This window comes from Chiloscyllium plagiosum, chromosome 13, assembly GCF_004010195.1.
Source record: "Chiloscyllium plagiosum isolate BGI_BamShark_2017 chromosome 13, ASM401019v2, whole genome shotgun sequence".
NCBI classification, from domain to species: Eukaryota; Metazoa; Chordata; class Chondrichthyes; order Orectolobiformes; family Hemiscylliidae; genus Chiloscyllium; species Chiloscyllium plagiosum.
Window position 1 is genome coordinate 46,561,875 of NC_057722.1, and position 26,591 is coordinate 46,588,465.

Consider the following 26,591-nt stretch of genomic DNA (forward strand, 5'->3'; position numbering starts at 1 on the left):
ATTATTTCAGCTGACTGATAAACTAAAAGTAAATCAGAGCAACAGTTTGACCAATGATGATGAATAGGAGTAGAAGGTGGTACAGAGGTAATGTCATTAGATTCAGAAATCTGATACCTCATGGGATGTGGTTTCAAATCCGGTTAGGGTAGTTGTTCATGGTCTAATTCAATAAACTCAGGAATTAAAAATGAGTTGATTAGTGATTATACAACCTTTATTCTAAAAATATTTCTGATTTATTAATGCATTTTACAAAAATAAATCTGCTGCCCTTCCCTGATCTGGCCTGCATGAGACTCCAGACCCACAGTAATGTCTCTGTCTCTTAATAGCCCTCTGTATGGCCAAGAGAGCCAATCAGTTCAAGGACACCAAAGACCAGCCGTGCCAGTGAAATCCACGTTCCATACAAGAATGAAAAAAAGCTGTAGCCAAATATGTCAACAAAAACCAAATCTGAATGTACACAAAAGTGGAAATATTAAAAACCCTTTCTCCATAGATCTGGTAAAGTCCATCACTATTTTTCGCAAAGATAAAGAAAGACTTGCCTGTTTTATATATATAGTGTCCTTCCAGACTACAGAACTTAGCAGGACATTTTACAAGTGTTTTTAAAACATTGTAATATAAGAAATGCAACAGCCAATTTGTTCACTTCAAAGAACACCTTACAGCAATAAGATAATAACCAGCTAATCTGCTTTAGTCATTTTGGGTATAGAAGTTTGGGCGGCATGGTGGCTCAGTGATTAGTACTGCTGCCTCACAGCACCAGGGTCCCAGGTTCGATTTCAGCCTCGGGTGACTGTCTGTGTGGAGTTTGCACATTCGCCCTGTCTTTGTGTGGGTTTCCTGTGGGTGCTCTGGTTTCCTCCCACAGGCCAGGTGAGTTGGCCATGCTTGAATTGCCCACAGTGTTAGGTGCATTAGTCAGAGGGAAATGGGTCTGGGTGGGTTACTCTTCAGACAGTCGGTGTGGACTTGTTGGGCTGAAGGGCCTGTTTCCACACTGTAGGTAATCTAATCTAATAACAATTGTCCAGGACTGAAAAATAATCTCCTCAGTTTATCTTCAACTTGTACCATGTTTTATTCTCCATCCAACTGAAAGGGCAAGCAAAGTCTTGGTCACATATAGCATGTGCTACTTGAGACAGTACACTACCTCTACATTGTTATATTGGGATGTCAGCCTAAATTATGTGCCAAAATTGCTGTAGCACAACATTCCAATAGAAATGTCATTCTGAAAAATGCTGTATTAGAAATTCTGAAGCCCTTACATAAAAATGCACCTACAAAAAGAAATTTCATTTTGGATCTATTTTTGGCATAGCCTCACACAAAGTGTGGAATTTACTCATATTTTTACAAAGCGTGTGACAAGCATGTTGGTTAAAGATTAACCTGATACCCCTATTTGCAAGATAACTCATCTGATTGCTTTATATACTTTTCTTCATTCTATGCAACCATCCAAGTGACCACCTTGTATTGGCAGCAGCTTTCATTCTTTGCAGGAGTATTTTGCAAAATGAATTTTTAAGGCTCTTGAGATGTAACTTCAATGCAATTGAGCAGAACACTTTCACACTAATTGTTAAATGTGCAACAGATAGGAAACTGCATACCAATGTGTGGGATATAGGTAAAGCAGTGTTATTTCTGCAATCATAATTGCTTATGCAAGGTAAATGAACTCACACCAGTGCATAATTGTTTCAGCCAAGAGCTGACTTAACAAGAATGAAAACTATGTGAAGGAAATATAAAATTGTTTTTGTATTAGCTAATATGTGCATACAAGAATGAAATGTGCCTGCAAACAATTCTAGATGTTACAGACAAATAGATAAGGTGCTGTGAGGGGAGGGGGCTAAGCTAGATATGCCTGTACAAACAGTAGTTATAAGCATCTGTTTCCCGCTTCTGCAAAAACAAGAACAAACCACAATCAAGAGGTCATAAGGTCATAACAAGCAAGGAAGCAGATGGCAGTAAAGGAGGATATACCCAACAATGGACCACAGCAGGATGTGGTCAAATGGCCTTGTGAGACCAGAAATAAGCATTTTGTCACAGACAAGGCCGGATAAGGCAAGAGATAAACAAGAGTAATGGGCAGCGGTCTTAGAGAAGTGGGAGATGTAAACAGGGGAGGAGTAATGGTAGGAGGGAAGAGGAACGAATTACATATTGTGTACTTATTGAATTCAGTGTGTGTGTGTCCCTGCCTTGTGGACAGTGGACACAACACCCCTCTTGCAAGAGTGTAATAAACGATACTACTGCTTCAGATCTTGTCTCGGACTGAAATTATTGAAGTGAGTGAGCTTAGTTTATCACAATTGGGGGCTAGTCCGGGATATTCTTCCATCGCCGGGGGAAGTGGCTGGCCCTGGGCACTGGGAAGACATGTCCAGTTCCTGATTGAGGAGCAGTCTCGTGTCCCGGTTTGGTCCGCTCCCTTGGGTGACTGGTACGAATCCCACAAGAGAGACAACTGAATCAGAGAGTGAAAGGAGGTTGATAGGAAATACGTTAAAAAGGGGCCAGGCAACTCTGTGCACAGGCCAAGGTAAGAAAATTGACTTTTAAGTACTGCCTTCGTGGCCAGGATTGAATTTTAGTAGTTAATAAGGGACTAACGAAGGAACTCAGTATGGGTTGTGCCATGGGTAAGGAAAAAGCCTCCGGGAAAACAAAAGAAAAAGGCAATGGAAATGGGGGCGGGGTCCCTTACAACATACTTCCAGAATGTCCGTTAGGCAGGATGTTGTGGAATTGGAAAAATAATACATGTACAAGGGAAAAAGATAGGAAAAAGATGATTAAATATTGTTGCTTTGTATGGACGAAGGAATCCATTCTTTGTCCTGCCGTTCTCTGGCCAAAGTACGGGTCGGCCGCAGACTGGGTTTGTAAATATTTGAATTTATATGTTAATGAAAAAAAGCCTTACAGTCAGGAGGAATCTGATTATGCTTCAAGTTGGAAGGGCAAGTAGCTGAGGGGCTATTAAGGGTACACTTTGTAACTAAATCATGGCCAGACATTCAGAAAAATATTCAAAAGATAGAGGGGTGAAGCGAGGAGCAGCTAGAGGTGTTGTTATTGGAAGCTCAGAAAGTGTCTGTGGGATATGGTGTGTGAGAGAGAAAAGAGCTGTACAGCTGGTAGAAAGTTTAACCCTTTGTGATTTGGTTTAAATGCATATTTGTTTGTTGGTGATTGAATGTTTGTGCTTTGTTCCTGGAGCTTGAGATCCAGGACTGTTTTGAATCTGATTTTTATTATGGAAATTTAAAATGATTTCTTTTAAGGTTAAGGATTTTACAGTGATTATGAAATAAAATGTTAACTCCTGTTCTTTTTACATGTCATGACTGCCTTACTATCAGTTTCTAACTAATCTCTTTTAACCTTAATTAAAAGCGATTTATGGAGGACAGTTGAAGTTTCGGTTCAACATTAGATTGTAGTAAAAAAATCCTATGGTTAATATCTATGACCTTGGATTCGGCTATTGTTCATGCATTAGAAATTTTTTTAAACTTGAATAGACAAATCCTTTTAAAGCAGCTCCGATTATTTCACGACCTATAGCATTGTAATTGAGCAATGATTAGTCAGGACTACTTATGAAAACTAATTTTGGATTTAAATTAAGGGACTAAAACTGGGTAATTATAGTGGATTTTAAAGTTGGAAACTGTATGCATTTAACATTTTAAATATTAAATACTGAACAATTGAATTTATAAATATAAATATATATTTACAAGTTAGGAACAGGCTTTAAAATTTAGAAAAGCATAAATTGATGAATTGGTATTTGAAGTTATGGCGAGCAAGAAATATTGCAATGTTTCTTAAAAAACATTTTCAAGATCTCAACAAAACATTGGGTGATGAAGAACGGCCATTAGGTGGCCCTAAAGCTGTTCAATTGGTTAAATTGGGTCAGCAATTGACCTTACAAATGTGTTGCTGCAAAAGCGCAGCAGGTCAGGTAGCATCAAAGGAGAAGGAGAATCGACGTTTCGGGCATAAGCCTGAAGAAGGGCTTATGCCCGAAACGTTGATTCTCCTTCTCCTTTGATGCTGCCTGACCTGCTGCGCTTTTCCAGCAACACATTTTTAAGCTCTGATCTCCAGCATCTGCAGTCCTCACTTTTTCCTCAGCAATTGACCTGGCAATATAACATGAGAAGTAGAAACAAAAGGCAAAAATAATGATAGCCACGGTTGATGAGATAATAAAGAAAAGGACAAAACTAAAAGGAGAAGGAAACCGGAATGGTCGGGGAGGAGATGTTAAGGGGTCTGTGAACAGGAACAAGGATCGAAGTGGAAATCCCCACAGGCGGGATGTTGTTATTGTGGAAGGACGGGACACTTTAAGAGAGAGTGTCCAGATCTGAAAAAGGAAGTAAAGGCAGTACCGTTTATGAACCTTGATGAAAAATAGGGGTGTCAGGAGTTCCTGCCCCCGGGGACCCACCAGGAACCCTTGATAAATTTAAAGGTGGGACTTTATAAAAAGAGGACGTAGTTTTCCTAGTCGAGATGGGGGGCAACAAGGTCATCCTTAAATTTTAAGCCCAAGACAGCAGGAACGAAAGAGTTAATTGGATTATGGCGACAGTTTTGTGATGAGAGGCACAAAGAATCAGTTTTGCACTCATGACAAAATACTGCCACCAAATTGGGATTGAATTAACTGCAAATGGTGCTATGAAATCTGTTGAGGTTCTTAAAAATGAATGTGTTCGAGCAAAACAATTACAGAAACAAAATGAAAGGTCACAAGTGACTAGTAAACAAACAGAACGGCGCAATTACAGTTCTAAAATGTTTTAGTCATTTGTTGCATTTCCACACTGAATTACAGATAATGATTTTTATATTTATATATATAATTTATAATTAATATTTATAACAAATCGTTTGTGTTAGCCTGAATCAATATTAATTGGCAGCATCCCTTCACACAGTCTCACAGACTTGTCATATTGATTCATGGTTAATTTAAAACATGGCTGCATTAATTCATTGTTAATTAAAGAATGGAAAGCTATATTACTGGCTGATGAGGTAACTAAAGAAGCAGCCCTGAATCCATAGGAAGTGGTGGTTTATTCCCTTATACCTAAAGTCCCAGGTCCTCAGGAAGCTCATATCTGGCCACTGCCAATCCCAGAAACTAAAGATTTGTCCTTAAAGAAGTATATACTGGACTTCTCCTCCTCTTTGTCTTTCCTCAGGAAACAGGGTTTATTGGCACAGACTCTGCCCCTTGAATTCGCTGTTCATCCGATTCGACCGGGAGATTGGGTCTTAATGAAACCGTGGACAGAGACTAAATTGCAACCGGACTGGGAAGGGCAGTATCAGGCTCTTTTGACCACTGAAACAACGATAAGAACGGCGGGGAAAGGGCCAGTGGAATCTCCAGTTGAGGAAGAAGACTGGACAGCTGAATCAACGGAAGAACCACTGAGACTCAGGCTAAAGAGACTTTGAGTAATTCATTATATAGTGGTGACGCGAGCACGGGATTATTTCTGTAGGATTGTACATTAAGATTTTTGGTGCTTCAGCGCGATTTTTAGAATGCTGAGGATGCTTAGGGTTATGATACAAGCTCTCCCAGTATTGGGATTTTGTCAAACATTATTTTCATATGTGTTATTAACGGTCCCTGAGTCTGATAATCCGCAAATAATAGACCTGATGCATGTAGCTTAGTAAATTGTGGGGATGTAGATAATCAGAGACAGTACAGCAGCTCAGAGATACATCTTAAGTCCTTTATGGGGATGGTACTTGGTATAATCGTTTCGTCACAGTACACCGGGCCGCCTTCTGATCAGCTCTCGATTGTCCCGATAAAGACCGTAACCCAATATACCTAACGACAAAGAAAACCACATGGCATGAAGCAACTTTGGGGGTGGGGGGGGGCACCTATGAGATACAATTAAATGAAACATTTGGGATAGGAATGAAAGCAAACAGGGAGGATTTCTGGGGCTGTTGTTTTTGAATTAGCGTAGGAAAGGGAAAATGGACAGAACTACTAGATAGTAAGACTCAACCTTTCACCCCTCCCGATGACCCTAAAGTGGTAAAAATTATAGAGGACTTGAAACAGACCATCGAAATAGAAACTGGATACGGGGATGCAAATGCCTGGGTTGACTGGGTAAAGTATACTGTAAAAAGTCTGAACAAGAGCAATTGCTATGCATGTGCCTCCGGTAGACCAATGGCCCAGGTGGTTCCCTTTCCACTCAGGTGGAAGCGAGACAGGAAGGGCATGAAATGTATGATAGCCCTGTATCAGGATGAGACTGCATGGAATGATAGGAACTGTACATGTCACTGAAACGGACTATGTACAGAGATTAAGAATGTCACTGAAACGGACAAGGGAGGGAACTACTCAGCACTAAAGATTCCTCAAGCGGATCTATGGTAGTACTGTGGAGGCAAAATATTGAGACCCACCCTACCTCCGGATTGGAGAGGGATATGTGCAATTGTACAATTGGCAATTCCATTTACCTTGGCATTTGAGAAGGAAAAGATAGTAGAGAAAAAGGGAAGGAGTAAGAAATCACTGTTAGACACCTCTTTCGATGGCAGGATTTATCTAGACTCTATAGGAGTTCCAAGAGAGGTACCAGATGAATTCAAGGCTCACAACCAGATTGCAGCAGGCTTTGAGTCGGCTCTCTTCTGGTGGGTAACAATTAATAAAAATGTAGATTGGATAAATTACATTTTCTATAATCAACAGTGATTTATAAGTTATACAAGAGATGTGGTTAAAGGAATATCAGAACAACTTGATGCGACAAGTAGGATGGCATGGGAAAACAGAATGGCCCTTGATATCATTTTAGCGGAAAAAGGGTGTGTGTGTGTGAGATGTTAGAAGGAAGCTGTTGTACCTTTATTCCTAATAACACTGCACCTGATGGTTCAATTACTCGGGCCTTAAGGGGATTGACTACCTTAGCAGAGGAACTGGCTGCAAATTCAGGAGTAGACACATCTCTCACAGGATGGTTTGAATCATAGTTTGGAAAATGGAAGGGGGTGGTAGTCTCCATCCTTACTTCCCTGATAATAGTAGCTGTGGTATTGGTAGCCATTGGCTGTTGCATCATACCCTATATATGAGGACTCAGCCAAAGACTGATTGAGACAGCCTTAATGAAACAAATGTCCTTAAAGAGCAATCGGAGAGAAGGGCTCTACCTGTTAAACAAAGAAGGAATAAGTGACCTCGGGGAGATTTCCAAAATAAATGAAATTTCGGGAAAGATGCTCGTCAATTTGGAAGCGACATATGATAAAAATGCAGAAGATAACAAATGATAATTAAAGAAAAAGGGGAAAATTGTGGGATACAGGTAAAGCAGTGTTACTTCTGGAATCATAATTACTTATGCAAGGTAAATGAACTCACACCAGTGTATAATTGTTTCAGCCAAGAGCTGAGTTAACGAGAATGAAAACTATGTGAAGGAAAGATATAATTGTTTTTGTATTAGCTAAAATGTGCATACAAGAATGAAATGTATCTGCAAACAATTGTAGATGTTACAGACAAATAGATAAGGTGCTGTGAGGGGAGGGGGCTAAGCTAGATATGCCTGTACAAACAGTAGTTATAAGCATCTGTTTCCCGCTTCAGCAAAAACAAGAACAAACCACAATCAAGAGGTCATAAGGTCATAACAAGCAAGGAAGAAGATGGCAGTAAAGGAGGATATGCCCAACAATGGACCACAGCAGGATGTGGTCAAATGGCCTTGTGAGGCCAGAAATAAGCATTTTGTCACAGACAAGGCCAGATAAGGCAAGAGATAAACAAGAGTGATGGGCGCCGGTCTTAGAGAAGTGGGAGATGTAAACAGGGGAGGAGCAATGGGAGGAGGGAAGAGGAATGAATTACATAAATATTGTGTACTTGTCGAATTCAGTGTGTGTGTGTCCCTGCCTTGTGGACAGTGGACACAACACCCTTCTTGCAAGAGTGTAATAAACAATACTGCTTCAGATCTTAACTCGGACTGAAATTATTGAATTGAGTGAGTATCGTTTCTCACAAATGTATATTACTATTGTGCACAAAATGAGTACTTTCCATTACTTCTGTCATTGAATTAGATTAACCTACTTGTACACGTGAGTGCATTGAACACCAACATTCATTTATTTTCAATCCTTATGTTTGTGTTAGTAAATTTTGAGGTATTGGTTATCATGATTTTGCTTTCTGGCATGAATATTGTGAAATATTTAGTGAAAAATGTTTAGTGGTTTTTGATGCAATTTCCTTTCCTGGAGGTGGCAAAGGGATGGTGACAATGGGATATAATCAGGCATGTTTACTTGGGAGAGAAACTCATTCCCTTCTCACCACCTCAACAATTAAGTGCTGGTGAAAAGGTCTGTGGATGACTTTCTTGGATCACTCGCAATTAAAGCCCTTATTTCCAATTATTGGCTACTTAAGGGTCTCAACTCCCCATCTTCCCAATCAACTGCCTCCCCAGTGTGAAAGAAAGGTGGTTAGTTCTCTAACTGGGAAACCATGGAAAAGTGCCTGCCTGACAAGTTGGATGGAGGCCTCTGATTGACCCAGTCTGGTGACAATTGTAGGCATAAATGACAATTTAAGGCAAGGGTGGGACCTCTAAAGACTAACCCCGACTGCCCTTTTACTTCTCAATCCCCTTCTCTCCATAGTTCACACATGCAAGAAGAAGAAAATGTCTTATTTTCTCACCACTGGATGTGCCCAGGGCGTAGGCCTGACCAGCAGACTTTGAAAATCAGAAACTGCTGGGTCCTGTTGACTCAACCCACCAGTATCAAGAACAGTGATAGGACAAGATAATTGCCCTTGCTCATCCTTCAGCTTTTAATGAAATGATTGGCAATCAGATGAGTTATCTTGCAAATAGGGGTGACATGTTAATCTTTAACCAATATGCATTCATACACTTTGTAAAAACATGAGTAAATTCCACACTTTGCATGAAACTATGCCAGAAATAGATCCAAAATGAAATTTCTTTTTGTAGGTGCATTTTTATGTATCGGCTTCAGAATTATCAAGCAGTTTTTCAATGCTGTCATGGAGCTACACTCACTAGATGTAAATAGCCCAGTGTGAGTAGTGTTAAAACATTCTAGACTGGCAAGATTCAGACAGCATATGGACATAAAGATACATTAGTCCTTAGTAATGACCTGGTATTAGCGTTATTAATGCTAATCTCAAATAAATAGTGTTACTTTGAAGGCTAAGCTTGAAAACAGTTCTTCACTTTGTCTTCTCCTTGACCAATCTGTCTTGAACCTAAACTCTAGGTGTGGCATTAAACTACATGATAAAATAATAAATTGATTATCAACTTGATACATTTTTCTGGAAATATAGAAAATCACCATTATTACCAGTAGCTGACTATGTTTAGAGATCCTTTGACATATTAGGAACCTTAAATTTTAGATATTACATGACAGAATTTGAAAAAATATCCTGTTTATTCATAAATTATTGATGCAATGTAAAAAAGTAACAGCCTTAACAATTTAAACAGATTAAATTGGCTTCTAATAATTTATAATTTACTAAAATTACAGAAATGTCTAAGAGTGTTCTAAAACATCTAAGCATATCTATGTAAAATTCCAAATCCAGTCATGCCTAGGCAAATCATTGCCCCTGATTTTACTATCGATGAGCACTTAGCAGCATCTGCTGTGAGTCAGCTTTGTTCTTGTACATGCAATTTTCAAAATATTTTCATCGAAAGCTTTTGATGTTATCCTACAGAGTTCACTATTTAAATTGAATTGATTAATGTGATTCTGGTTATACAATTTTTAGTTAACATTTGAACTAAAGTTATGAACTTGTTTGGTAAAACAGATATCCAAGTGAGAAAATTGTTTTCCTTATTAGAATAATGCCAATAGTTGTCAAGTACAATGGGGTAAATAATGCAGCAAGCTGCGGAATTCTATGACCACAAGCTCTGAAGCAGCTCAGGGCTGAGGCAATCCCATTCAAACAAATATGCTGAGTCAGCTCCGAATACGACAGAGAGACGCCATAGAAGTAGAGAGAGGCATACCATAACATTGAAGGGGAGAAACATTTGATAAGATCATTTTTGGTTGCATTTATCCTACAAATTTTGTTGCCAGCTGCTCATCTAAATTATTGAAACACACAGCCCAAAAAAGAATGCTGGTTGCCAACGGTTGTAACAAGGTCAGCCAGCTAGACATTACAGAATATGAGTTGCCTGATTGGGGCTGTTAATCTGGTCCAATCAGGGATCCCTGGTTGACAGGTAAAAGTAGAAATATCAGAGATTCAGGCACTCTGAGATCTGATCCTGAAGAGGCAGTTGGAGGGTCAAGGACTCTTCATGTGTAATTAAATGGTAACTTGGTGATGGGATACTTGCCTCGGTGCAGTTATTTCAGTGGCAACGAGAGTAAAGCATGTTCCTGAAAAAACTTGCTCACACCAAAGATGACCCCAACCCAAGTCATCTTTGAGTTGGGGTGAGCATTTCTTGCATCATGGCTTTGTTTGGGAAGCTTGACTTGTTCAACCCGACCATTGAGGACTGGGCCTGGTATGTGGAAAGAATGCATTATCTTTCATGGGCAAATGACATTGTGGCAGATGAAAAGCAATGAGTAATTCTCCTGATAGTCTGTGGAGCCACAGCTTTTTCTGTTATTAGGAGCCTAACTTTCCCTGAGGCACTAGATACTAAAACCTCTCAAGAATTGATGGATATAGTTAAGGAAAATGAATGACATCAAGGCTCCTCTAATTCTGAGACACCATCATTTTTACTCAGCAATTCAAGAACCAGGGGAATCCATATCAGGAATTTTGACTAGGTTAAGACAACTGGTAAAAGCATGTGATTTTGATTTAACCCTTAATGAGATGCTTAGAGACCGTTTGGTTTGTGGAATTCATGATGTAACTATGCAAAACTGCCAACTAGCTGAAGCCCAACTGGACTTCAAACAAGCCCCTCAACTGGTCCTATCATTGGAAAATGCAGCAAACGAAGCATATGAGTAGTAGGATATTCCAATGGAAGTGGACACCCTTGCCAGTCCAACTGAGCTTGGGGAACGCCACTTGAATGAAGGCAATTACATAGCCTCATTCAGGACATATCCTGATCAGGTGGACTCTAGGTCAGCTCATAAGCAATTAATCACATATTTAGCATTCATAAACACCACCTCATTGTCACACTTGCCAATGCAGCTAACCTCTCAGCAACCCCTTTCTGCTTCCAGTTGGGGGAAGTATGGCATTGTACTAATGTCACTGGACTACTAATCCAAAAGAAAACCGAAGAATTATGGATGCTGGAAGTCAGAAACAAAAGCAGAAATTGCTGGAAAAGCTCAGCAGGTATAGTAGCATCTGTGAAGAGAAAGCAGAGTTAACATTTCTAAAGAGGTTCTGAAGAAATGTCACTGGACCCAAAACATTAACTTTGCTTTCTCTCCACACTTGCTGCCAGATCTGTTGAGTTTTGCTAGCAAGTTCTGTTTTGTTTACTAATCCAGAAGCACAGGTTTATGATCTGGAGACATGCGCAAAAATCTCACCATGGCAGTTGGTGAGTTTAAATTAAGTTAACAAGCTTCTGGAGTTAACAGCTAACCTAATGATGACTGTGAAATCATTATTGATGGACATTAAAACAAACTCATCAGTTCCAGTAATGTTACTTAGGGAAGGAAATCTGCTGTTCTTACCTGGTCTGGCCTACATATATCCTCAGAGCCACAGCAATGTGAGCATGATTGTCCCTTAATCACTCTCTTCCTGTCCAGCCAAACAGATCAAGAGTAATTAGATATGGACATCAGTTGCTGGCTTTGACAGTGATACCCACTGTGGTGTTATGTCTCACAGTGATTACACAATACACTTTTTAAGGGACATACTCATGACATCATCATTGTGTTAAGGCATGTGACCTGATGGTTCAGAGAAAGCAATCTTCATCTTATTGAGTCTTCTTGCAGCATGTCATGCTGAGGGAAGTAGGGTTCAGTTTACATTCCAATTTAACTTGAGCCTAGACACACTAGTGTCTGTGGTTATATTATATATTGATATCAGAGGTTGCAAAAAAATGTTATTGAATCTTTCAGTACTCTGTTACCTTCACTTTGTTCTTACGTTATAGGAGGTAACATAAATATCACGTAGTCAGGTACGAAAATCCTTTTGAAGGTTAAAAGCCCATCAATTTATCTACAATAGATCATGAAGGATAAATAAATCTGGATTAGCAGCAGCGGCTGTTTATAAAGAAATGACTCTGAGAAACCACATCATAGTACATCATCTATATCCCATGAACTAATAAAGGAAACCAAGAGTCATTCTGCCATGACAGGCACTTAATCCAAATACAATAGACTAATTGCTCCCTTGCAGGACGAGGCATCTTTAACAGTGAGAAGCACTGACCAGGGACTGACAAACCTACATTTCCTAAGCCCTCATACCATGGGAACCCATTGCATTTGACATTGCTGACAACATTGAGAATGACAGTATTTTTCTGCCTCATCTTCTCGTCAATAATCCACCCATTCTGCGTGTTTCTGATGCACACTTCACATGGCAATGCCAGCACCTTGACAGTCAGGATATATTATGCAGGCTGGACACCAGTAGTGTTTGAGGCCCATTTTCACAGCCAAAGAATCTTTAACCAGGGAAAGATTAATTAACATTATGGTACAACTGCAACAATACAAGAGGGGAGTAGGAAAGCAACACTGTACATATGGAACATAATAGTGACATTTTCACAGGCCTCCTCACCACATAATTTTTCTGGAACTTCTAAAATCCTGCTTTTCCGTAAAGATGGATAGAAGATAAAAAAATAAAGATTGATTCCTTTCAAAATGTTTATAGATCAATTCAAATTCAAGAAGAGGTAAGAAAAGTCAGTGTACAATCACTTTCCAAAGTCAGCTTTAAAATGCAATCTCATTCTATCAATGGTCATCTTTCAATGACATCTAAACGCAATCTGACCTAAGCTGAAGACCTATGTATCCACAGATGAATTAAAGTGGTGCCTGTAGTCTTCCTTTGATCCATTCCTTTATGTTTTAATGTACCAAAAAGATTTAGAATGCTTTACCTTTTCACTTTCTTCATCTTGCCCAAAATAAAGAGTCCGTTCTGGCAGTGTGAGTCCATCTTGATCAATCTATAAAACATTGTCATAAATTAATTTCATTTTCACATTTTATTAATCTAAAATGCCATTATGGCTTTTCTCCAAAACAATATGTTAGATCCTTCAGCTTTGTTTTATGTAGCTGCTTGAAATAAATACTCCATTATCATGAGACAGATTAACATTTGTAAATTTTTAAGGGGCTAACATGGAGTTAAATCCTAAGTTACAAACTGTGTCCCTGTCGGCTTTAGCATAAAATAAAATGCACACCAAAATAATGGTTACAGTTTTGTAAAAAGTAGAATTCTCTGATGGGAAAAAAATGTGTTTTCTTAGTTTTACTGTAGAAATGTGTAACAAAACATGACCAGAGGTAAGTGCAAGAACCGTACCTTATCTGTCTGATAACCATAAATATAAATAAATTTTATTGCATTCCTTCAACTAGACTAATTGTCATTTGATGTACCACAACAATGTGATAAGACTACATTTTCAGTTAAGATATAAAGAGATATTAGAATTTAGGTTCTGTTAGGTCCTGATGTACTTATTAAATGTATGATTTGTCTGGTTAGCATGCAAAACAATACTTTTCACTGTATCTAAGTACATGTGACAATAATAAATCAAATCAGATCAACGACTTTTCCCATATTATCCTGATATGCATTGATTATTTCAATATCTAGAAATTTGTTGGCTTCTACCTTGAATGGCTGGGCATTATTCAACCATTTGGGTTAGAGAATTCTCAAAGATTCACTACTCTCAATTTTCTGTCCATTAAGCAATTCACAATCCACATGAGTAATTACCCCAATCCCATGTACACTAATTTTGCTTACTAGCCTCCATGTGAGACATTGTCATTGATTCATAAAGTCGTGGAGTCATATAACATGGAAACAGACCCTTTAATCCAACACGACAATACTGACCAAGTTTCTCAAACTAAACTAGTCCCACTTGCTTGCATTTGGCTCATATCCCTCTATATCTTTCCTACTCATGTACCTATCCAAATATCTTTTACATGTTGTAACTGTACCTAAATCTACCACTTCCTCTGGCAGTTCATTCCATGCACGAACCACCCTCTGTGTGAAAAAGGTGTTTCTCAGGTCCCTTTTAAATCTTTCTCCTCTCACCTTAAAAAATATGCCCCCTAGTTTTGGACTCACTCAAAAACCTTCTGAATATCCATGTACAACACTCTCACTCGTTCCTCCTTATCTATTCTGTTAGTTACATCCTCAAAAACATTAACAAATATTAAAATAATTTCATTTCCTAAATCCATGTTGACTCTGCACTATCCTACTGTTGTTTTCTGAGTGTCCAGATACAGTAAAGATATACTCAGATAATAATAGTTAAATTACTCCTAAAAATAATAGGGGTAATTTTTAAAAGTTTTTTTATGATTTAAGAAAATACTTAATTCTGATTTTGTTACTTCTTGATTTTAAATGTTTGTTATTTAAAATGGCAGCCAAAGTATGTTCCCTTTGTCAGGCTCAAGAAATAAGAATTTGAGTGTTTTAATGACAAAAAACTGGTTAACCACAATGCACATGTAATTATAATAGTTCCATATTTATCAAGCAGCTAATTAGCTACTTAACTGGTCTCAGTCCCAAAGTCATTAATCCACTGTGTACGGGCAGCAGTGTGCGAAACTGAAGTACTTACAAATATTTGATTGGAATCTTTGAAACCTTGATTTACTGTTCATGCTTTAGAGGTGCAGCAAGGTATCGTACAGTGGTATCACAGATGCTAAGCAGCATATTCAAGACTGAACACTGTTTCATAATTGGAAAATTACTTGCCTGTCTTGTTGGAGAGGAATGCAATATATGGATTTGCATTTTCATTATTGGAGAAAGCTTACTTTAATGAAAAATAAATGCATTTGTTTACTTTTTTCCCCTAAATGTCATGTTGGAGTGTTAGTCATGTAGCAGAAATTAAACTGGTGTTTGATAAATATTCTATAACACCTGCAATTACAACAGCAGTTTTTAATTGACATTCATGAAGTACATTATACATTTAACTTTACAAAAGTAACTACAATCTAAGAACTAAGTAATAGCAATCTTAATTATAACTAAAAATAATTGAGAGTTTGAAGTCAAACAAATGTAACATGAATAGTTTGATAAATTATTTCTCAATAAATTTGTGAAGCAAATGATATGCTTGTAATATTCATAACAATATATATGTTGTTTGTTCATACACTTTAATATTTACACCACTCTGTTACCCTATCTGTATCTCTCTTCATATCTATAGCGTCAATCTCAATCTTGACTGTACCTAACATCTACAGCCTTCTGAAGTCAACAGAGACACACGACCCACTGCGTGGTGAAATTTCTTCTTAGATCAGAAATGAATGGTCACTTCTTTATGCTAAGCTGATAACCCCTAGTTCTAGATTTTCTCGACAAAGAAATGGCTTCCCAGCATTTACTCTGTCAAGCCTTCTCAGAATTCTGTGCAATAAAAATTTCCTGTGCATTGCTTGTTATGTCCAGTAAAGACATGTCCTGTACTTACTTTAGACATGAATAGCATTCAGTATATAATTTTCTGGACTTGTCTTTGCCAATGATCAGATGAACTTGAAAATTCTATACTGACTCTTGAAAGTTCCTAATTCAAAAACCATGGTAAATCTCCTCATGCTTGCATTGACATAGCTACCGAATTATCTTCATAACATAAACTTGTTAGAGTCATAGACTTATACAGTTATGGAGGTCTACAGCACAGAAAAATGTCCATCAAGTCTGTGCAGGTTAAAAACAACACTTAACCATTCCAATCCCATTTTCCAGCACTAGCCTATAGCTTTGTATGCCTTGGCATTGCAAGTGTCCATCCAAATACTTCTTCAATGTTATGAGGATTTCTGTCAGTACCACTCTTTCTGACAGTGATTTCCAGATTCCCTAACACCTCACATCTCCACTAAACCTTCAGTCCATTACCTTAAACCTATGCTCCCTGAAATTGTTTCAAAACTCAAAACCAACGGACAATCAGACTTCATGTATTCAAGTTTGAAAAAATAGAAGAACACAAGATGTAGGAGCAAGAGTAGACCATTTGGCTTATTATGGCTAATCTTGACTTCAATTCCCAAAGGAACTGTAACAGAACCAGTCCATCACAAATGAATGTGAAGAACCCCCTTTACATTCTCCATTGTACTGCAATGGTTCAAGCTTTAAGCCATTCTTGGTGCATCATAGTCACATGACTAAAACTGGCTCACAGGTAACAAAGCTACTATCCCAAGAAACAAAGGAAACTAGTCAATCTGCAAACGGAATCCACTGTAGCATACCAGCTACAGAAAAACAAGTTCGTATTTATGAGTTTTTAAGCTGGAAAAAGGAGCCAGCCTGATTCCTAACCCACTTCCCCCTGTAAAAGACACTGGATCTGCCAGTATAAAAACAAAAAGGGCCTAGTTTTGTGAGCTGCTGGATTTTCCTTTCTTCCAGGGAATTCTACAACAACACTGTGTACGATTTTGTTATCTGAACCTACCTAGACCAATCCTTCAGGAGTGAAACATTTTTTTAAATGGACCTCTTATAAGTGTTTGGTATGAACTGTTCATTTGTTTATAAACAGTGAATGTGCACTATTTTCTTTAATTTTATCTTGGGTATTGCCAAAAAGAAATATATTTTATCGAAGCTTTTCATTTTACACTCATCAAGATACTTTGGAAAAATACAAATTAAAAGGGAAAATCAAAATTATACCACGGCACGGTGGCTCAGTGATTAGCACTGCTGCCTCACAGCACCAGGGTCCCAAGTTCGATTCCAGCCTCGGGCGACTGTCTGTGTGGAGTTTGCACATTCTCCCTGTGTCTGCATGGGTTTCCTCCGGGTGCTCCAGTTTCCTCCCACAGTCGAAAAATGTGCAGGTCAGGTGAATTGGCCATGCTAAATTGCCCATACTGTTAATTGCATGTCAGAGGGAAATGGGTCTGGGTGAGTTACTCTTCAGACAGTCGGTGTGGACTTGTTGGGCTGAAGGGCCTGTTTCCACACTGTAGGGAATCTAATTTAAAAAGAGGAGAATGCTGACTGGTTGGCAATTGGATTCTGATTGGTACAGGTGTTGCCATGGAGAATAGACCCATTAGTGTTGATTGACAGTTTACAACTGGGTTTTGTTTAAATTTTAAGTCAAGCAGAATGACTTTGATTAGTTAGGCATTTCTCTGAGAAATGAACATGCAAAGATTTATCATTGAGCTGAAACAGATGCTGAAACAGTGCATGTTCTTTCTGTCTGCAGAGAACAGGGCATGTGAGCCTGACTGTCAATCCTGTGTATGTGTGAACATGTTATGTGTTCATGAAGTAGCAATCTGACTTCAAGGACGAATGTGTGAAAAAATAATCCTCTTTACTTAACCCTTCAAAAGTTTACTGTTCTTATTTAAATCAATTGCATGTGTTTGTGCTTAAGAAGCGCACACATCCTACTTTTCAAAAAACATGACTACAGAAAGTAAGCTGAAGGGAACAAAGGTTTCCGTTCTCTCCTGACTCTGTCCATAATACTGGCACAATACAGGTAGTGTCAAATTGGCCACCCATTAAATGGAATACCTGATATTTAATTATAGCTGCTTATAATGGGCAGCAGGCTGGACACTATCTTATTTATGATGCTGCCTGATGTAAATTTTCAATGAGATCACCTCTGATTCTCCTAAATTCACAGGCATATAGGCCCATTCTACTTAATCTCTCTTCATAGTGCAGCCGTCTCATCTAAGGAACCAAACTTGTTATCTAATTATCAATAAATATCACAATCTTCCAAAAACAAGCAGAATTAGAAATTTGTGAATTTGAATGATTTACATTAATTTAACCTATATTGGTGCAAAACATGCTTCTGCTAAGTGTTGGATCAATAAGAGGCTGAAGGCAAATTAATCACAGTTTCCACTTAAATCTGCCACTGATTATTTTTCAGCAGTAACTACTCACTGTCTTGATTGTTTGAAGTAGTTCAGCACAGTCATATTCATCATTCTTTTTATTACCACATCATTTAATTTATCACTGTACTTTTTTTTCAAACTCAAGATTCATGGCACTGATCCAATCCTATTACCAATTATCTCCATGGTCCAATCCTGCTCAGAAGTGGATCAGTGCCTTGATCTGGTTTGAATTGTTATCCATTGTATGATCCTATTCGTGTTCCTGATCCAAGTGCCGGCAAAAGTGAGTCTTTATAATCTGAATGCACACTTCTATTCCTTTCCAGTGTATAATTTCACTGGACAGAAAACCCCACCAAGAATGAATCAGTTTGCAGCAAAAATTTGGAAAATAACTTAAAATACAAAGTTCCTTTTTAATTAGTATGTGATTCTGAACTGCTGCTGTTTTTCTGGAAAATGTTTTTGCTTTGTGTAAGCAACTCCAAACAGTAGTCAAATAATATTGATATAAATTCAATAAACAGCCTCAAGCAATGGCAGGCAACCTGCTGAGCAGCGCATTGCCAATGCATGGAATGCATTCTGCCAAGGAGACAGCAGTACACTCAAGTGAAAACTACTTGGAGAAGGGGGAATTGTTTACTTGCAAATCAGATAAAACAATTAAGAATAAAGTTGAGGCTTACCTGAATAATAACAACTTTAAATATGGTGCCCAATCTGGCTTCACACAGGGAAGATCTACCCAATTACCATTTTTTGAGAAAGTGAAATCCTAAAAGGACTGAGAAAAGTTACATAGATTTTATTTAGGATTCTTGATGTGTAGAAACACAAAGGTTGACCATGGCTGGGGAATCTAGCCCATGTTAGGATAAGGAGCTGATCATTAGGACTGAGCAGAGAGTAATTTCTGAACTCAGAAGGTTCTGAACTTCTGGAATTCTCTACTCACAGTTTCTCCATTTTGTTTTGGCTTCTCCTATTGTACATCGGATCACCACAATGCTTGTTGGTAACTCTTCACCATCTCTTCTTGTCATTCTACTGCATTTAACTCTCTTGGCATTGTACCTTTCCATCGGATCATAGGCATTCCTTTTCTCTTTTTCACCTGCCAATTGCATCCCCAATTCTTTGCTCTCTGCAAGAGATATTATAATCTCTTCTCAGCATTTTTCTTTCAGACTCCCACAATATCTTCCACTGATTCCCCAACCGCCAATGTGCCGATTCCTCTTTTATACTATTCCACTGATTCACCTCAGCATCCTACCTCATTAGTACCATTTGTTGTTCCATTCCTCTGGTTGCCCAACTTTGATTATATAACAAGGCTGGTCACATAAACATTTTGCAGATTCATCTCCATTTCAGCAATCTCACAAAATAATCCATTGGACTTCTTCCAAATTATCCAACCAGAGCTAATCCATTGCTATATTTCCATCTCCTGCCACCACTGACTTCAGATACTTAGCATTACTTTTCCAATTGTCTTCCTATGCTCAAGCTGAAAGTCCATAATATAGATCCTGTGTTTTCACATCCATGTCTTCTAATGCTTTTATTTTTCCCATTCCCCAGATGCATGGTCCTGTTCTCATCGAGCCCAACACATCGCTTAATGTCATCTACAAACAGTTTTTCCCTATGGCACATCTCACCTCAGTTAACTAGCTATCTAGCTCAGTTAGAAGATCCATGTCAATTATATAGTGGAAAGAGCTAAGTGCAAATCCTTGGTGTCATCCAACTTTAGCGACAGAATTCTCACTCTCTTCCATCCTGCTTCTTCCTCTTGTCTGGTACTCCTTGTCCAGGTCCTAAAATAGTCAAATGTGCTTCTCAGGGGTTCCAGGAATTTCAGCAATCTCCAGACTTCCTCACTGGGGACCTGATTATAAGAGTTCTCAAGAGTGATCAGCGCAATCGTTACGTTGCATTGAACTTACTGATTTTTCTCTGACACTTGTCTCAGAAGTAAAAATGGGATCTGTGGTACCTGTTCTGGACATGAAACTGAATTAACCTTCATGGACTTGAACAATTTTTCTCAGTCTTTGGGCCATGGCCCCCTCCCATATGAAGGTATTTGGTAGGTGTTTAACTTGTTAGTAGTCCTTGCAATCCTGGATGTCTCCCCTTCTTTTCGTATTTGTACCGAATTGCATTACCTTCATGTCCTTGGGATTTTTTCACTTATCATAACATATGAGCAGCTTGTTCAGAAACTGGAAGCCAAATTTAATTAATGAATGCCATACTTCCACTGTTATCTCCTGTTGCTCTGCTGCTTTTCATTCCTTTCAGAACTATTTTGATTTCTTCTAGATTGATGTGATTTGATTTACAGCTACCTCTTCTGTCTTTATTCACAGGTTATCTTTAGACCTGAGCAAGTCAAAGTATTGACCCTATATCTCCGTGATTACATCCTCTTCACTAAGGTTACTCTACATCCATCTTCGATTGTATGTAAACCTCCCTCGTTGTTTGTTAACCTATCTCCAGCAATTACTATTTTTTTAGATGATAGATTTAGTTTTTTTTTAGATTATTACAGTGTGGAAACAGGCCCTTCGGCCCAACAAGTCCACACCAACCCTCCGAAGAGCAACCCACCCAGACTCATTCCCCTACATCTACCCCTTTATTTTGAACATACCTTTTGTTCCTTTTGGTATCCAAACTTCCATATATTTCTTCAATGGCTAGGAGTCTTTCACCAGTAATCACTTGCCTTGGCTTCTTTTTTGATTTTTGCATTGTTCTTTTTCTTCTTTGAACCTGGACTGTGTCCACCTCTTTAACAGTTCCTTCTTTTCGTTTACTACATTTTCAGTGTTTTCATTCCACTACCAAGCCACTTTTCCATCTTTCTTCCAGATGATCTTTCATACATTTCTTCAACAGTTTTCCTAATCAAGTTTGTCATTGAGTTCTACCAGTCTTCCACAGGGCTTGTTGTAAATTCTTCTATTCCTTGTAGGTGGCTCTCCCTTTGTTCTCTGAATTCCCCCCTTCACTTGTGAATCTCGTAGCTTCCACCACCTGATGTCTGTTGCTGTTTGTTGAGTTTGAAATGAGCACTGCCAACGGCACTCTATGATTAGAGTTCGGTTCCTCACTTGGGAAGACATTGTGGTTATTTACTTCCTTTGTGTGTTCCTTTCTAATCATGATATAGTCCAGCTGTATTGCTCTTGTGCCACTGTTTTACCTAATAAAGGTGGTTTCTGTAATTTTTCTTACCAGATATTTAAAATTTCCAACTATCATGAAACTGAAAACCGCAGTACCTTGGCACCTTTGTTTGCTTTTCTAAAACTGTCATGGAGAATCTTCTATCCTGCTCTTTCTCTCGTCACATGTCCAGTCAGGTGCTACTTGCTATCACCAGCCTATCATTGCTTTGTATTCTTCGAATTGTGTTGTCCACCTGTTCCCAGAACTCATTTTTCCTCTGAGCTACACCTGTTGTATGGTGCATAAAAACTAACCCAGTGTCGTTGGAAATTGCTCCCTAATGGCATTGTGGGTCTCCCTTCTCAAGAGTAAGTAGTAATGGACAATAAATGCTAGCCCAGCAATAACACTCATATCTTATGAGTGAGTTTTTAAAAACACAGTTTAAGGACATGGTCAGTATTATATTGAGGTAAGTGCTATCTTTCAGATAAGAACTTTAATTGATCCAATGGCACCATTTGACAATGAGCACTGCTACTGCCAAACCAAATTAGCATCACTATCACTACATTTGAAACACTGTGAAATTAAAACATTAACTACCTTCACAATTATTCATTTATTCCTAACCAAATTTTGCAAGTAACAGATCTTGGACACCAAGTTTATAGCTTAAATAAAAACGGCCAATTTATTATTAAGAATATAACTTTAGCAGAACACAGATAAACTATAAGACAACCTAATTAATATATACAATCTAAGCCCAATCTTCTTTGATCATAAACTCCTACTCACATAGCAAAAGGCAGACACAGACAGAGAGTTAAGGGATAAATTACAAAAGAATCATAATTTGCAGTTCGATAACCATTTCAACGATTCATAACAACGATGAAATCCTTGGACAATGGATTGTATTACAGGCACATAGGACTGTATATCTTGCTTGAATTCCAAAGATATTGACCATTGCAAATGGCTTTGGTGGACCTCTGGAGACTTTTGTTTATTTTTTACAGACTGGAATTCTTTCCTCAGAACGTTTAACACGTTGATAGATGGAAAACAACTAGTGAAAGCAAAAACTAATAAACAACCCCAGTATAGAATCTTCCTAAACAAAACTGCCTCCTGCCCAAAATTAGAATCATTTCACTCATTGTTCTCTCTTAAGAGTCATAGAGATATACAGCACGGAAACAGACCCTTCAATCCAACTTCATTCCAACATTTTCATGATTGCTGGCCAACACTGTTCATCATAGAATCTCTACAGTGTAGAAACAGGTCCTTCAGCCCATCAAGTCCACACCGACCCTCCAAAGAGTAACCCATCCAGCCCCATTCTCCTACCCTATATTTATCCCTGACTAATGCACCTAATCTATACAATGGGCAATTTAGCATGGCCAATTCAACTAACTTGCATTTCTTTAGATTGTGGGAGGAAACCAGAGCACCCGAAGAAAACCCAAGAAGACACAGGGGGAATGTGAAAACTCCAGGCAGTCACTCGAGGCTGGAACTGAACTCAGTCCCTGATGCTGTGAGGCAGCAGTGCTAACCACTGAGCCACCATGCTGCCCCTAACTGTTCCTCTGAGTGACCATTTAGATTACTTTACAGTGTGGAAACAGGCTCTTTGGCCCAACAAGTCCACACCGACCCGCCGAAGCGCAACCCACCCATACCCTACATTTACCCCTTACCTAACACTACGGACAATTTAGCATGGCCAATTCACCTTACCTGCACATCTTTGGACTGTGGGAGGAAACCGGAGCACCCGGAGGAAACCCACGCAGGCACGGGGAGAATGTGCAAACTCCACACAATCAGTCACCTGAGGCGGGAATTGAACCCAGGTCTCTGGCGCTGTGAGGCAGCAGTGCTAACCACTGTGCCACCGTGCCGCCCACCCTATTCAACCAATTCAACATCCAATGAGCTGCCAGTCCTTGAGCATAGCAATGTCTCATTGCTGAAATGTCTACAGTGTCTTTGGAGCAGTACTTAACCTGCATGATCTTTTCAGACTAATCTCCAACAGAAAATATTGTCTTTCGTTCTCTTCTTTTACAACGAGCCACTGCTCGAAGGTCACAGTTCAATTCTCAAGTTCAACCCACAGTTCCAAGTCAAACACGAGATAATAAAAGAAAAATAGTGATGATCTCAACAGCATAGAAGAGTCTACTTCAACCCGCACCAGCAAAATAAAATTACCCAGAGATTCTTCTCATTGCTGTTTGTGGTGCAGTATTTTGAGAATTGGCTGTAGCTTGGCAGTGAAATTCAGCCAAATGCATCCTTATAAGTTTAAAACCATATTAGGTCATTAAAATGCAAATGAGCTCGCTTCGATGTTTTTTTCTCAAACTGTAAGGAATAGGCAATTATTAGGTTGTCTCAATGGTTGACAAACATGCCACACCTACTGTGTTGCAGAAATCATTAATTTCAGTTGTCCATAGGAGCCTTTCTATTCTAGTTGTGAACTGCAAGAGATGAGAAATACAAATACAGGATTTTTTAATTTATCCATGGGATGTAAGTATTGCTGGCTGGTCCAACATTAGTTTCCCTAGTTTCCTTTGAGAAGGAGGTGGGGATCTGTGTTCTAGAACCAGTGCAGTCCAGTAGATAGAGCCATAATACCATCAGGGAAGGAGTTCCGAGATTTTGACCCAACAGCACTGAAATAATGGTGATATATTTCCAAGTCAGGATGGTGAGCAGGTTGGAGGACAACTTATAGATGATACACACTGTTGGTACTGCGCATTGGTGGTCGAGAGAGTGAATGTTTGAGGTGCCAATCAAGCAGGCTGCTTTGTCCTGGATGTTGTCAAGCTTCTTGAGTATTTTGGAGCTGCACTCATCCAGGTAAGTGGGATTATTCCATCACACTTCTGCCTTGTGCTTTGGAGATGGTGGATGGGCTTTGGGCAGATCAGGAGGTGAGTTACTGACTGCTGGATTACTGGCCTCTGACCTTTAGAAAATGATTTGATAAACAAAGTGCCACATCAAACGTTATTGTGGAAAATAAAACCTTTGATAAAGCAGTAACGTACTGGCATGGATCAAAGATTGGCTGACTGGCCAAAAACAAAGAGAAACTGTTTGGCAGGACATCACAAGTAGATTCCCTTAGGGATCGACACTAGGGCCATAAACTTTGATAATTTACATTAAAAAGATAGATGAGGGAAGTGAAGACATGGTAGCTACATTTTCAGATAACACCAAGATGGCAAGGAGGTATATTGTGAAGAAGACATAAAGATGTTGCAATAAAAGAATAATACAACAAATGCTGGAAACCTGAAATAATAACAAAGATCTAGCAGCATCTACTGAGAAAGAAGCAGAGTTATCAATTTCAGAATTACAGGAAACTGCAGACAGATGTAGATTGATTAAGTGACTGGGCAAAAATCTGGCAGATGGAATATGATGTGGAAAAATGCAAAGTTGTTCACTTTGGCAGGAACATTTTAAAAAGCAGAGTATTACTTAAATGGAGAATGACTCAGAATTCCAAGGTGCAAAGGGGTTTAAGTATTCTGGTACATAATCCACAAAAAGGTTTGTATGCAGCATATAACCCAAAAGGCTAATGGAATGCCATCCTTTCCAATAAAAGATTTAAACATTACATTAAGGGTGTTATACTTCATTTCTACTGAGCATTGGTGAGATCATATCTTGAATATTGTGCACAGTTTTAGTCTCCTTATTGAAGGAACAATATAGATGCATTGAAGGCAGTTAATAAAAGACTGACTAGATTGATACAGGAATTACTGGATAGTTTTAGGATAGGCTGGGCTTGTTTCCACTGGAGTTTAAAAAAGCCCAGAACGAGGGACACAGTGATTTAAAATTATGGATTACCCTTTCAGGACTGCAAGCTCCCATTCTTCCACCAATTGACAGAAACCGGCTGCCAAGAATTGCCAACATGAAAATCCGAGTGGTGCCTGGTGATTCCGGCTTGCTGGCTGGACAACCAGCACCAATACCCCAAGGAAAATCTCTATGTGCAGCAGCCACATGCACTTCATGTCTATGAATGTTGGGATCTGACACACACCAGATCTCCAATCCACTCACGGTACTCTTCTGCAGTTTATTTGGTGTGTATTAGCAACTCTCTTTGCAATGTTGCTGCAAAGACATTCTGCACACAGGGAGAGGCACCCAGCTCACAGACTGGATCAGGCTGCATCTCAGAGCTGCTCATTTAACCCGCTTAGCACACACTCATTTTGTGCCTACATGGGTGCTCAGAGTCTCCCAGCCTTGCCTTGTCTTTTTGCACTTTGTCACCTGAGCCAGAGCCTAAATATTCACAATATTTTTGTCTTGCCTTGCTGGTCAGCACAGTCAAGAAAGTCAGGCATCTGGTCCTGTTTGTCAGTAGTTATCAGTCAAGGGTTTTGCTATAATTTGCTATATGGATTGTCCTATCTCAATGTCACACCTACAGAATGTGGCAGCATCCTGCACAGCAAACACATTGTATGAGCATGAACCAAACGGCAAACTCTCGAAGATGAAGGGGAGTAGTCCTCACTCCAATCAAGGCAGTCTTTTATCAGTGAGGCAATTTCCCATATATTCAGTCAAGTACTTTGTCTGATATTGGTTGGATGGATAGGATAGGTCAATTGACTGCTTGGCTTTCCTCTTAGGAGTGAAGAGTCAATTATTGAGCAACCTAGCACCCATCTTGGCTCTTTTTACCCGATTGTGGGTTGTGTTTTCCTTGGAATGGGAGAAAGCAGGGATTGAGTTCGACAGAAGTGGTATAGCTGTAAGTGCGGATACAGGTAGTGTCCCAAGTGAGCAAGTAGGAGGCATGGAGGTTGTCTAGAATGATTGGGTGGATAAGAGTGAGTGAGGAAAGATGTTGTTTGTGACAGTGACAGTAGCACAGCATGAGCCTTGTCAGGAGGTGGATGTAGTAGCAGAGAGAGAGTGATTGTGATTTAGTGGTCAGAGTGGAGACACTCATTAGCCCACTGCTGCACATTCCTCGGATTGTTTGAGATTACTAACCCAAACAATCTTAGATCAGGTTGGAACTTTCTGATGTT

General features: G+C 39.1%; 1 protein-coding gene across 1 annotated transcript in view; it reads right to left on the bottom strand.

The window, feature by feature from the left end:
• Window positions 1-21,060, bottom strand: part of LOC122556381 (endothelin-converting enzyme-like 1) — an 89,116-nt gene extending 68,056 nt beyond the window's left edge. Inside the window, exons 1-3 of the mRNA XM_043703015.1 lie at window positions 20,960-21,060; window positions 18,978-19,032; window positions 13,251-13,319 (exon numbers count right to left, since the gene is read on the bottom strand). Of these exons, the coding sequence (XP_043558950.1) occupies window positions 13,251-13,319; window positions 18,978-19,032; window positions 20,960-21,060 (225 nt within the window). The remainder of the gene's footprint in view (window positions 1-13,250; window positions 13,320-18,977; window positions 19,033-20,959) is intronic.
• Window positions 21,061-26,591: the final 5,531 nt, after the last annotated feature.